This window comes from Myxine glutinosa, chromosome 10 (genome assembly GCF_964187855.1).
Source record: "Myxine glutinosa chromosome 10, kmMyxGlut1.1, whole genome shotgun sequence".
NCBI classification, from domain to species: Eukaryota; Metazoa; Chordata; class Myxini; order Myxiniformes; family Myxinidae; genus Myxine; species Myxine glutinosa.
This window is the reverse complement of record NC_136270.1, coordinates 62,731,047-62,744,710: the sequence shown is the minus strand read 5'-3', so window position 1 is coordinate 62,744,710 and position 13,664 is coordinate 62,731,047. Positions and strand designations below refer to the sequence as shown.

The following is a 13,664-nucleotide window of genomic DNA, read 5'->3' as shown; positions in this document are numbered from 1 at the left end:
CCTCTGCCCTCAAGATAATGCGAGCAGGAAAAGAGATTAACCATCATCGAAAAAGCTATCTTACTAAAACCAACTCGACTCAAACTCAGCCACTGGCCGAACGAAGGGAAAGTTGTTTTTTTTCCTTGTGTGTATGTACATTGTACATATACCTTCAAGCTGGAAAATCTCACTCGAAGAAATGGTGTTTCCTCGCCATCAGGCTCGGTCCATTTTGAGGCAAACCTTTGCACTTTTTCCCAGCTATTCTCGTTGAATTCAAATTTCCAATTTTTGGACAAAAATGTATCGGACACCGCATTGTTTGCATTCCTTTGTCTCACACTCCGTGTAGGCCATACCGAGGTGACAAAAATAAAATAGTGCCGTAAATTCATCCACCTGCTTCTGATTGGTTAGTTATATTGCCATATCACTGAGTGATCAAGGGCAGCACGAATATCAAATGGTGATCATGTCCTCGGGTTAAATAATGAGTTTTTATGCTGGAATATTGAGTGTGGAACTGCAGATTTAGACTTAATACACGCTGATCTAATATTTAAAATGAAATGCGTTTATTCGCATGAGGTACGTAACGGATTTTTTTTTAGCTTTTGTTGTATACAAGATCGAGGCTCGTGTAAGAGCTAACATCAATCACAAAAAAAACAAAAAAACAAAAACGGACATAAAACATACAATAAAGGGAGCGGGAGACAAGGTGGGGAGAGAGAGAGAGGCACACAAGTACAACAACAGAGAACAGGGACAACGGAAGATCTGTGGGAGGGAGAGGGCTTGGGAGGAGGAGACATGGGAGGGTAGAGGGGGGGAGTGTGGGGGGGGGGGGAGGTGGGAAAGGTATAAAACACATGGACACTGCTCGAACTTCCAGGAAAGAAAGAAGTCGGTAGAGTCCCTGTATATAGAGAGTTGTGTCAACTCAAATTTGGACGCCATTTTGTGTCTAAGTGTGTCGGATTAGATATACATGTACATTCGCGATATGGGGTGATATATTCTAAACCTGCTAAAAAAAATTTTACTACACATATTTAGTCTTATTATTACATACAGGTGATATTTGTTTTGTCAAAAACTCAGCTATTGCCGTGAAAAAGAGCTGTGTGGTGATATTAAAAGTGGTATGGCAATGCATATTACAAGCCAACACTGCATATAAGAGCTAACATTATAAGTAAGACAAACCAATGCTGTCGTTCTCTGAATTTTAATAACTTTTAGAAAGGAGTGTGGGCATATCCAATATTTTTTAAAGGGTGCCGAGAGCAATTCCGGTGTAGGACTTCCAGCCGACATATAGTCTAACACACTTAAAACAAATTCTGTACGTGGTATTGCCATATTTCTATAGTGTACAACTTTAGTTTTATCGACATTTATATTCAATTTCCATGGTAATGATTTAACAAGCTGCAAGTCAGCTTCTGTCTCTGACATAAGGAAAACGTCATCGGCATCTAGTAAGATTGAAACGTTCATTTATTACTACACCCTTGCCCAGAACTCTGATGGATATTGCCTGATCGATTAATATGTTTCATAGCTGGCGACTTAATTAACACTTAATTTTCGACTGCGCCAAGCCGTAATTAAACAGAGAAAAAACTTTAAACAATACCTGCAATGTGCACGGTTCGTCTAGTCGAACAGATATGGAAAAGCACAGATAAGACGTCGTATTCACCATAACTTGTTTAATTTCACCAGGAACACGATGAGGCCAACACAGTAAACATTCAGTACAAAACTTGGTTCATACATTCAGTACAGAATCTATACATCTTATATTTCCCAGATTGGTTTGACCAACCAAAAGCAGAACAACCAGTCATTTTGTTTGGCAATAAACAACATTCCCGTACCAAGCTGACGTTCACGCACGGTGAAGTTAGACACAAAATGGCACCACGAAATCACGTGACCAGAAATCTCGGGTCAGCGCATGGCGCAACTCTCTTTATACAGGGACTCTAGAAGTCGGTATTTCAAAAAAAAAGTATCTTGGAAAAAACGCAGCCTCGCCGGCAAAACCGGAAGCGGAAGTCAAAACCGGAAGCGGAATTGAACTGTAGAACGACTCAGCTCATGGTCTGTTTGAGTCATGAGGAAAGATTAGTGAATGCAGTGCAGTTTAATTATAGTAGAGAAGATTACATACTGCGGTTATAGGAGTATTTATGATATCAGAGCGAAATGACAGAGTAGACACGGGTATATTTGTTGATATCATGGTGGGAGGTGAACGAAAATGACTAGGTCATGTCATGGTTGCCCCTTGGTAGCCAAAAATGGCCATTCACTCAAAGTTGTTTTTAAATTATCTTGCTTGATCATTTCCTTTTGAGCTGTATCATTAATATGACCCTACTGCAAAGCCGCAATGAGCCGGCGAAGCCAAAGCCTTTTGCCACTATTTTACCCATCACGATGGCATCAGTAGGTTAGGTAGTTGGTAGTAGGTAGGTGTAGTAGGTACCATACCTAGTTCAAAATGACACCATTTGCATTCTGGATGAGATTAAAATTTATAAAATTTACTTGTTGATTAATTCGGTGAATTCCGTCTCAACTTCGGATATTTCCGGCCATGAAAAACTATCCCCTACGGCCACGAGATTTCTAAAAAATAATTCTTCGTCGATTTTATAATATTTGACGCCGTTTTCAGCCTCCGAAACCCGGTAATATGCTTTTTTGAAATATTTTTTCAAATGCTCGAATCTCATTGGTTCCGGTGTTTGGTGACGATTTTCATTGAAGATAACCAGGGCCCGGGGAACGAGGTTGGTCTTAAAGTATTTTAATTACAAATTAGAGGTGCATAGAATTGTGAATCAAACAAAGATGGGTGAACCAAACTCCTATTTAACTTTTTCGCAATTTTTTATGCATACTTCCGCATCCGCAAGATGGCGGCCTCCATTGAGCGATTTGGTGCGTCAAAGCTTCGAAATTCTCAAAGGATCCAGCAAAATTTGGCTTTTCAACATAATACGCGTTCATTCACAACAGCGGCTTCGCCGGTTACTAGTACCCGACTGCAAAGCCACAATGAGCTGGCGAAGCCAAAGCCTTTTGCCACTATTTTACCCATCACGATGGCATCAGTAGGTTAGGTAGTTGGTAGTAGGTAGGTGTAGTAGGTACCGTACCTGGTAAGACTTGGTAAAATTCAGACCTAAAATGACACCATTTGCATTCTGGATGAGATTAAAATTTATAAAATTTACTTGTTGATTAATTCGGTGAATTCCGTCTCAACTTCGGATATTTCCGGCCATGAAAAACTATCCCCTACGGCCACGAGATTTCTAAAAAATAATTCTTCGTCGATTTTATAATATTTGACGCCGTTTTCAGCCTCCGAAACCCGGTAATATGCTTTTTTGAAATATTTTTTCAAATGCTCGAATCTCATTGGTTCCGGTGTTTGGTGAAGATTTTCGTTGAAGATAACCAGGGCCCGTGTGGGCCCGGGGAACGCGGTTGGTCTTAAAGTATTTTAATTACAAATTAGAGGTGCATAGAATTGTGAATCAAACAAAGATGGGTGAACCAAACTCCTATTTAACTTTTTCGCAATTTTTTATGCATACTTCTGCATCCGCAAGATGGCGGCCTCCATGGAGCGATTTGGTGCGTCAAAGCTTCGAAATTCTCAAAGGATCCAGCAAAATTTGGCTTTTCAACATAATACGCGTTCATTCACAACACCGGCTTCGCCGGTTACTAGTACCCGACTGCAAAGCCACAATGAGCTGGCGAAGCCAAAGCCTCTTGCCACTATTTTACCCATCACTATGGCATCAGTAGGTTAGGTAGTTGGTTGTAGGTAGGTGGAGTAGGTACCGTACCTCGTTCAAAATGACACCATTTGCATTCTGGATGAGATTAAAATTTATAAAATTTCCTTCTTGATTAATTCGGTGAATTCTGTCTCAACTTCGGATATTTCCGGCCGTGAAAAATTATCCCCTACGTCCACGAGATTTCTAAAAAATAATTCTTCGTCAATTTTAGAGTATTTGACGCCGTTTTCAGCCTCAAACGCGTAATAAGCTTTTTTGAAATATTTTTTCAAATGCTCGAATCTCATTGGTTCCGGTGTTTGGTGACGATTTTCGTTGAAGATAACCAGAGCCCGTACGGGCCCGGGGAACGAGGTTGGTCTTAAAGTATTTTAATTACAAATTAGAGGTGCATTAGATTGTGAATCAAACAAAGACGGGTGAAACAAACTCCTATTGAACTTTTTCTCAATTTTTTTTGCATACTTCCGCATCCGCAAGATGGCGGCCTCCCTTGAGCGATTTGGTGCGTCAAAGCTTGGAATTCTCAAAGGATCCAGCATAATCTTGTTTTTCAACATAATACGTAAACGTTCATTCACAACACCGACTTCGCCGGCTATTATTTTCGATTTGCTTATCTTGTAAAAACCTTAATTAATCATTCTGCTCTTTCATTATAATCCTCGTAATTAGTTCGGCCTCCAAACGGAAAACTTTGAATAAATCTTTCTTGGTGTTTCCAACATGAATTTTATCTATCATGCAATCATGAGTCCTCATATTCTGAATTTTTTTTCTGGTGGTGAATGTACATCTACAATTCTATCTGTCTGTCTATGTATCCATCAATGTATCTCTCTGTTTTCAGGGCCTGCTTTCTGGGGCTTTGTACACTCTCCCTGGGCACTCTGCTCTGTGGGGAAAAAACAATCTCCAATCGACGTGGAGACCGGGCGCATGGTCTACGACCCTTTCCTTCTTCCACTCCAGGTCAACACCGGTGGCAAAAAGGTAAGAGCAGTGTTAATCCATTGGCAATTCATTGGGACATGAAGATGTGCAATAAACACACCGGTTTAAGTCAATGCAAGGGATTTTGTCCAACTGTAACTGTCAATAACGTGTGGTGTGTTGCTTTGATATGGAGCTATGCTGTGGTAAAATAATAGGAAGGTACATTGAAATTCGCTCATTAAGGCTGTGACAGTTCGCATTACATTGACATTAACATGGGTCTCAGGGTGCATACAGTGCTGAAGGCTCGGGAAGAATGAGGAGATGAAATAATTTTTCTATGCATATACATTGGGCAGAGATCATGAAATACAGAGCAAATGAAAAGGGCAAGAAAAGTTAGGAAAGGTCAGTGGCTCAGTGAGCCATAACAGTGTGTGTGTGTGTGTGTGTGTGTGTGTGTGTGTGTGTGTGTGTGTGTGTGTGTGTGTGTGTGTGTGTGTGTGTGTGTGTGTGTGTGTGTGTGTGTGTATGTATGTATGTATGTATGTATATATATATATATATATATATGTATATTATATACTAGCAGAGTACCCTCCCTATTAGTCAGGTTCACCATGTTAACAAATATAATTTCGTTCAAAATTTTGGGATTAGCAAACCTGTACATTTTTGGAATCTTCAGAGCATGGAGAATCCGAAAATCAATGTTGGCATTTGCACAGACACCTGCATGGCCGCCATTTTGGATTTTCAAAATGGCCGCCATAAAATACATATTTTGCGCTATCTCGGCTTCTAGTCAACCTAGAGACTTAATTAAATATGCTAATCCTATGTTTTCTGGGTCAAGGAATCCAATAAAGGCCTCAAAATAGTGCTCAGGATTATAGAAAAGCAACAAACAAAGGTAATTGAAAACCATTGTCTTTATATTTGTGATATAACTGTATTACATAATACATGATTGCAAGTCCTTTGAAGTTATAGGTATGGGTTTATAAAGCAAGAAAGCAGCCTTGTTAGTATCTGATTGAACTATAAGTCCTATACGCAGGATCTACGAGGTCTATACCGTTCAGGAATATGCTTTTACAGATCTTCATCATTGTCCTGAGTGTCATTTTCGCAAAGGTGTCTACGCAAATGCTAACATAAATTTTTGGATTCCTCATGCTCAAATATTCCAAAAATGTATAGTTTTGCTAATTTCCAAAATTTTTGAACGAAAAAACATAGTGAACCTGACTATATGGGCGATCCTGTTCCAAGCATACAACACATTTTCTGCCATCTCTTATTGAGGATATTTTTCTGCTGATACAACTGCTTTGACTTGGAGTCTTGATGATTTCCTTTGTTAATATTGCTGGCTCTTTGTTCAACTTAGGTGGCCTTGGTTTTTGAGGCATCCCAATTTTCCAGAAAAAAAACATCATTCATCACCCTAGCTAACAATACCCATGACCAACCCACACTCACCTCTTCCCCTCCTTCCCCACTTTACCATCTCCTCAAAGTCCCCCTTCAACCATAACCCCAGCTAACAATACCCACGACAACCCCACACCACCCTCTTTCCTCCCCTCCACCATCTCCTCACAATCCCCCATCAACCGTCACCTTAGCTAACAATACCCATGACAACCCCACACCTCCCCTCCCACCCCTCCCCTCCACCATGTCCTCAAACTCCCCCTTCAACTGTCACCCTAGTTAACAATACCCATGACAACCACACACCACCCGTTTCCTCCCCTCCACCATCCTCTCACAATCCCCTATCAACCATCACTTTAGCTAACAATGCTCCACCCCACACCACCGCACACCATTTCTCTGTTCAACTTAGGTGGCCTTGGTCTTTGAGGCATCCCAATTTTCCAAAAAAACAAAAATAAACCATCATCCCTTACCCTAGCTAACAGTACCCACGACAAACCTCCACCCTCCTCTTCTCCCCCCCCCCCCCACCCCTCCACCATACCCTCACAATCCCCCTACAACCGTCACCCTAGACAACAATACTTATGACCACCCCACACCACCCCCACACAATCCCCCTTCAACTATCACCCTAACTAACAATACTCACAACCACCCCACACTATCCCCTAACAACCATCACCCCAACTAACAATACCCACAACTATCCCACACACCCCGCCCCCTCCAACATCCCCAATCATTTTTGGAATCTGAGCTCGGAATGCACTGTCTCTATGTACTGTTGCTGGCAGGATCACGGTGAGTTCACAATGTGATGTCACTGGCAAACTCCAAAATCGACACTCTGGGCTTTTTTCGGCACTTTGTGATTCGAAAATAAAATAAAATAACATTCCCTTCAAATTAGACTGTGCTTAATGATTGAGAATGGTTTTCAGAAGAAAAAAGGGTCTTTTGGGTCTTCGGTGTCTTTTCAGTCTTGTGGGCCTTTTTGGTCTTCAGGGTGTTTTTTGGTCTTTTGGGTGTTTTGGTCTTCTGGGTATTATGGGTATTTGGGGTCCATTGGGTCTCTGGGGTCTTTTTAACCTTTCGAGTCTTTAAAGGGTCATTGTGGGCTTTTCATCTGTTTGGTATTTTGGATCTTCAAGGGTCTTTAGGGGTCTTTGGGGTATTTTAGGTCTTTGGGGTATTTTGGGTCTTTGGGGTCCTTTGGGTCTTCATGGTGTTTTGGTTCCTCTAGGTCATTTTGGTCTTCAGGGTATTTTCGATCTTCAGGGTCTTTTGGGCCTTTGGGGGTCTTTAAGGTTCTTTGGGTTTATTTTGGGTCTGCAGGTTCTTTTGGATCCTCAGGGTATTTTGGGTATTTAGGGTCTTTGGAGGAGTTTTTTTTTTTGTTTGTTTTTTTGTATACAAGATCGAGGCTCGTGGAAAGAGCGAACATTAATCACACAGAAAGACAAACAGACACACAAAACAAATAACATCGGGAGCGGTAGACAAGATGGGGAGAGAGGGGGAAGGACACAAACACAACATTTGAGAGCAGGGACCGAGAGACATGGAGACATCGAGAGAACTGTGGGAGGGAGAGGGCTTTGGGGGGAAGGCATGGGAAGGGGGGGGGGGTGGGAGAGGTATAAAACGTATGGACACTGCCAAGACTTCCAGGAAAGAAGTTGGAATTTCAAACAAGGTGGATCTGGGGTGAATTAGTGGGGATAGAAAAGATCAAGGTTTTGGATTGGGGAAGATAAGAGATGGTGGTGAACAGCTGTTTTGAAGACCTGGAGGGAGGAGTGTGATTGAAGTGAGTATGGGAGTTTGTTCCAGAGGCGGGAGAAAAGAGGAATGAAAGAGTGAAGGTGAGCAGAGAGCCGAGATTTCGGAAGTTTAACCATCAGAGGGTGGCTGGCAGATCTTGTGCGACCTGTAGGAATATTTGGGGGACAGAGCACAGAGAGAGCTGGGGGAGCAAGGCCGGAGAGGAGTCGGTAGAAGACAGAAAGACCACCTACCTGCCTGCGGTGAGTGAGTGAAGGGCCCTCAGAGATAGCTTCATCGCGGGAGATTCCAATGATTCTGAAAGCTTTGGATTCAACAGCGTGAAGCCGAGCCAGGTGTGAGGCAGGAGCACCAGCCCATAGGGGAGAACAGTATTCCATTGAGCTGTGGATGAAAGCCTTGTATGTGGTGAGGAGCTCAGGTGTGCCTAGGAAGGACTTCGCACGACGGAGGATGCCCAGTCGGCGACTGGCTTTGGAGGCCAGCTTGGAAATGTGGTTTTCCCAAGAAAGATCATGGCAGATGGTGAGACCCAAAAGCTTGAGTGACAGAACTTCTTGGAGAGGATTGTTGAGAAAGTAGATGGGAGGGTTGTCCAGTCGATCTTTTCGGAGAGACATAGTAAGAGTGTGAGATTTGTCAGGATTGAAAGACATGTTCCACATGTTTGACCAGTCTGTGATTTTGTCCAGGTCTTCAGAGAGTGAGGAGGCTGCAGACTGCCGATCTGAGGGAAGAGGAATGGAGCGGCAGAGAGTGGAGTCATCAGCAAAGAGATACAGAGGATTTTCCAGAGAGTCGGAGAGATCATTGATAAAGACCAGAAAAAGCACAGGGCCCAGCACACTGCCTTGGGGAACTCCAGCCTGAACGGGAAGGGGAGATGAGAGAAATCCATTCAGGGCCACACGTTGACTACGACCAGAGACGAAGTCCGCAAGCCATGCATGGAGATTTCCATGGATACCATAGGAGGAGAGTTTGGTGAGCAGAGCTGGGTGCCAGACCGTATCGAAGGCACGTGATATGTCAAGGGAGACAGCTCTGATTTCCTGTTTGGCATTGAGGACCTCCATCCATTGTTGAGACAGCAGAAGCAGCATGTCCAGAGTAGAGTGACCTGGTCTGAAACCAAATTGATGATCAGAGATCAAGCCATTGGAGAAGAGGAAAGATTTCATATCCGAAGCAATGATGGATTCCATGACTTTGCTGATAATTGGGAGCAGGCTGATTGGTCTGTAGTTGCAAGGATCTGTTTTTGCACCTTTTTTGTGTAAAGCGGTAATGTTTGCTGATTTCCAGGATGCTGGCAGATGACCTTGAGCAAAAGATAGGGTGAAAAGAACAGAGAGAGGGTGAGATTGAGCGGCAGAGCAGGATTTTAGGACCCGTGGGCTGATGCCATCTGGTCCAGTTGCAGAATCAGAGTCGAGGTTTGACAAAAACTCCTCCACCTTGTCAGGAGAGAAGGTCACAGAGTCCAGGAGCAGTTTGGTTCGACTGGGAAAGGTGGGAACAGAGAGAGATGGGTTTGGGACTAAGGATTTTGAGGCAAACACAGAGTTGAGGCATTCGGCTTTGTCACGTGCGATGTCAACTGTGTGGCCATTTGAGGTAAGGGAGGGGATGGAGGGGGAACAAACACCAGAAACGGATTTGACCAGATGCCACCAGGATTTGGAGGAAGGAGACAGGTTTGAGAGTTCATTCTTGAGTGAGGAGAGATAGTGCTTCCTGGCACTCCTGAGGGTAGACACACACTTGTTCCGAGCTTGGTGGAAGGAACTGAGATTTCCTTCAGTTGGATTAGCCTTCCAAGAGGCAAAGGCAAGTTGTTTCAGGGCAACTGCCTCACCACAAGATTCAGTGTACCATGGACGGGAGGAAGGGTAAGACAACTGAAGGCGAGATGGGATAAATCTGTGCATGAGAGAGATCAGTTTGCTTTGGAAGAATTCCCAGGAAGAATTGATGTCAGAGGCAGTGGAGATGGGAGACCAATCCAGACAATTGATGGCTGCTTGAAGACCGTCCCAGTCGGCCTGAGTGAAATGCCAGACTTGTCGACGCTGAGGAGGCTCTCTGAGAATGGCCAGAGAGATGTCCACTTTGACAAGCACATGATCAGAAGAACCGATTGCAGCAGAAGAAGAGCAGCAGACATTAGCAGGGAAGTTAGTCATAATCAAGTCTAGAAGAGAAGATACTCCATTGGCTGAGATCCGGGTCGGGAAATTGACAGATTGTGTCAATCCCAGTGAGTCACAGAAGTCCTTTGCTGAGGTGCCATGACTGGTGAGAGAGGAACCCACACCCAACCAGGTGGCATGATGACAATTGAAGTCACCACATATGAGGAAGAGAGAGTTGGGATGAGTGGATAGAAGTTGGTCCATGTTGTCAGACAGTGAAATGTAGATGGAGTCATCACTGTTTGGGGGACGGTACAGAACACATATGAACAAAAGGTGGGAGCGGAGAGGAAGCCGTAGCCAGAGGTACTCCTGGGGGTGAGGAGGAGAGAGGGCAGTGCAAGGAGAGTGAGGAAGAGAGTTTTTGATAAAGATAGCCACCCCACCACCAGGCCGAGGCTCAGGTCTATCATACCGGAGGAGGGAGTAACCAGGAAGAGATATTAAGGAATCAGAGACATCTTGAAGGAGGAAAGTCTCTGTTAAGCAGATCAAGTCTGGATTGTCAGAAGCAACCTGTATGGAGAGATCAGTCAGGTTTGAGCGAAGGCCCCGGATGTTTGAGGTCCATACCGTTAATGAAGAGAGAGGGGGAGCATTGGGTACAGGACAGGGGAGGGGAGGAGTAGGGTAAGATGAAGGATGAGAGGGGGAGGTAGGGAGAGCAGTTGTTAGTGTGTCAGCGATTGCAGAAGAGTTCCAAGAAAGGGAAGGATGAGGAGGATGAAAGGTTTGAAGGTGAAGGGATGAGGCACAGTGAGGGGTTGTTTGAGGGGGGGCAGAGGAAAGAAGAAGGTTGGGGGGGTGGAGGTATGAGATAGAAGGGAGACGAAGTGGGGAGGAGGCAGCTTTGAGGAGGAGGGGAGAGGAGGGAGAATTGGAGAGGAATGGTATGGGGGGAGATTTGAATGGGAGGGGTTGGGGGGGAGTTTTGAAGGGGAGGAGTGAGGGGGGAGTTTAGGAGGGGAAGGGCAAGGGGGGAGTTCAGGAGTGGAAGGGCAAGGGGGGAGTTCAGGAGTGGAGGGGTAGGGGGGGAGTTTAAGAGTGGCGGGGCAAGGGGGGAGTTTAGGAGTGTAGGTGCAAGGGGAGGGATTTGGATGGGAGGGGCAAGAGGGGAGTTTAGAAAGTGGATGATTAATGAAAGACGAACATTGAAAACAAATTGGGTTTGTAGTGATTTTCAAGTTAGCAGTCCGGTTCAGAATGATGGAGGAGGGATGGAATGAATGTGAATTTAGACCATGTAGTGAGGGAGACGTATAAGATATTGAATTTCTTTTTTTTGAGGTGGAATGAGTTGGAGAGGAAATTGAGAAAAGCCTTTTAAATAGGAAGAAAAACAGCGTGTTGTAAAATACCACTGAGTAAAACACTGAAGGGGAAAGGTTATACATATTTAAATAATATTTAAACAGAACCGTGAACAATCTTATGTGCACAAAAATACCAACGGGGGGAGAGCCGAGAGGGACCACCACGAGTCACGTGAAGGGCAAACGGTGGATGGCCAAACGGTGGGTCCATTGGGTCTTTTCAGTCTTTTAGGCCTTTGGGGTCTTTTGGTTCCTCTGGGTCTTGTAGGTCCTTGGGGTGTTGAAGGGAGAGAGGGGATGGTCTTTTGGGTCCTCTGGGTACTTTAGGTTAAGTATTTCAGGTTAGATTTGTTGGTGGAGTCAGCTCAGCTGTCCTAGCATTTAGTGAAGAGTCCATACATACATTTAGTCCATACATACATACATACATACATGCATACATACATACATACATACATACATACATACATATTCTTAAAAGTATGCAGACACCCCTTCTACTTAGTGCATTTGGCTTTTTCAGCCACACCCATTGCTGACAGGTATATGTAATCAAGCACACAGCCATGCCATCTCCATAGACAAACATTGGCAGTAGAACAGGCCGTACTGAAGAGCTCAGTGACTTTCAACATGGCACCGTCATGGGATGCCATATTTCCAACGAGTCAGTTCATCAAATTTTTGCCCTGCTAGAGCTGCCCTGGTCAACTGTAAGTGCGGTTATTGTGAAGTGAGAACGTCTAGGAGGAGGAACAGCTCAGCCACAAAGTGGTAGGCCACACAAGCTCACAGAATGGGACCGCCGAGTGCTGAAGCGTGTAGTGGCTGTAGTGCGTAAAAATCGTCTGTCCTCGGGTGAAACACTCACTGCCAAGTTCCAAACTGCCTCTGGAAGCAGCGTCAGCACAACAACTGTTTGTCGGGAGCTTCATGAAATAGGTTTCCATGACCGAGCAGCCGCACACAAGCCTAAGATCATGCGCAATGCCAAGCATCGAATCGAGTGGTACAAAGCTCGCCGCCATTGGACTCTGGAGCAGTGGAAATGCATTCTCTGGAGTGATGAATCACGCTTCACCATCTGGCAGTCCGACGGACGAATCTGGGTTTGGCGGATTCCAGGAGAACGCTACCTGCCCGAATGCATAGTACCAACTGTAAAGTTTTGTGGTGTAGGAATAATGGTCTGGGGCTGTTTTTCATGGTCAAGACAGGGAAATCTTGACGTAACAGCATCCAATGACATTTTAGACAATTGTGTGCTTCCAACTTTGTGGTAACAGTTTGCGTAAGGCCCTTTCGTGTTTCAGCATGACAATGCCCCTGTGCACAAAGCGAGGTCCATATAGAAATGGTTTGTCGAGATTGGTGTGGAAGAACTTGACTGGCCTGCACAGAGGCCTGACCGCAAGCCAATCAAACACCTTTGGGATGAATTGGAATGCCGACTGTGAGCCAGGCCTAATCTCCCAACATCATTGCCCAACCTCATTAATGCTCCCGTGACTGATTGGAAGCAAATCCCACAGCAATGTTCCAACATCTAGTGGAAAGCCTTCCCAAAAGAGTGGAAGCTGTTATAGCAGCAAAGCGATGACCAACTCCATATTAATGCCCATGATTTTGAAATGAGATGTGTGATGTTTGGGTGTCCACATACATTTGGTGATGTAGTGTACATACATACATACATACATACATACATACATACATACATACATACATACATACAGACATACAAACACTTGCTCCATTATATATAGAAGATATATATATATATATATATATATATATATATATATATATATATATATATATATATATATATATATATATACAGTCACGTGAAAAAGTAAGTACACCACATGTAAAGGTTTGACTTTTTCAACATATTTCAACATACAGCTATTTGATCTTTATTTCAACAATATTGATTGATAAAGTTGATATAATATAACAAATATCATCAGACATTTACATTTTGAAGTCCATTGTATAATTTAAAGAAACATCAATGCAAATTTCGCATGTGGAAAAAGTAAGTGCACCCCTACATTTATCACTACTTCAAATACCTAAAATTAGAATCAGGTGCACCAGCTCAGGTGCAAATGATTAGAACATCGTCAGAGAGGATCTGGGAGGAACCTGTTTTATTTAAACCTCAG

The 13,664-nt window shown here is 43.8% G+C and overlaps 1 protein-coding gene across 1 annotated transcript in view; it reads left to right on the top strand.

The window, feature by feature from the left end:
• Positions 1-13,664, top strand: part of LOC137433624 (carbonic anhydrase-related protein 10) — a 295,408-nt gene that overhangs the window by 107,642 nt on the left and 174,102 nt on the right. Inside the window, exon 3 of the mRNA XM_068125924.2 lies at positions 4,666-4,808. Within this exon, the coding sequence (XP_067982025.1) occupies positions 4,666-4,808 (143 nt within the window). The remainder of the gene's footprint in view (positions 1-4,665; positions 4,809-13,664) is intronic.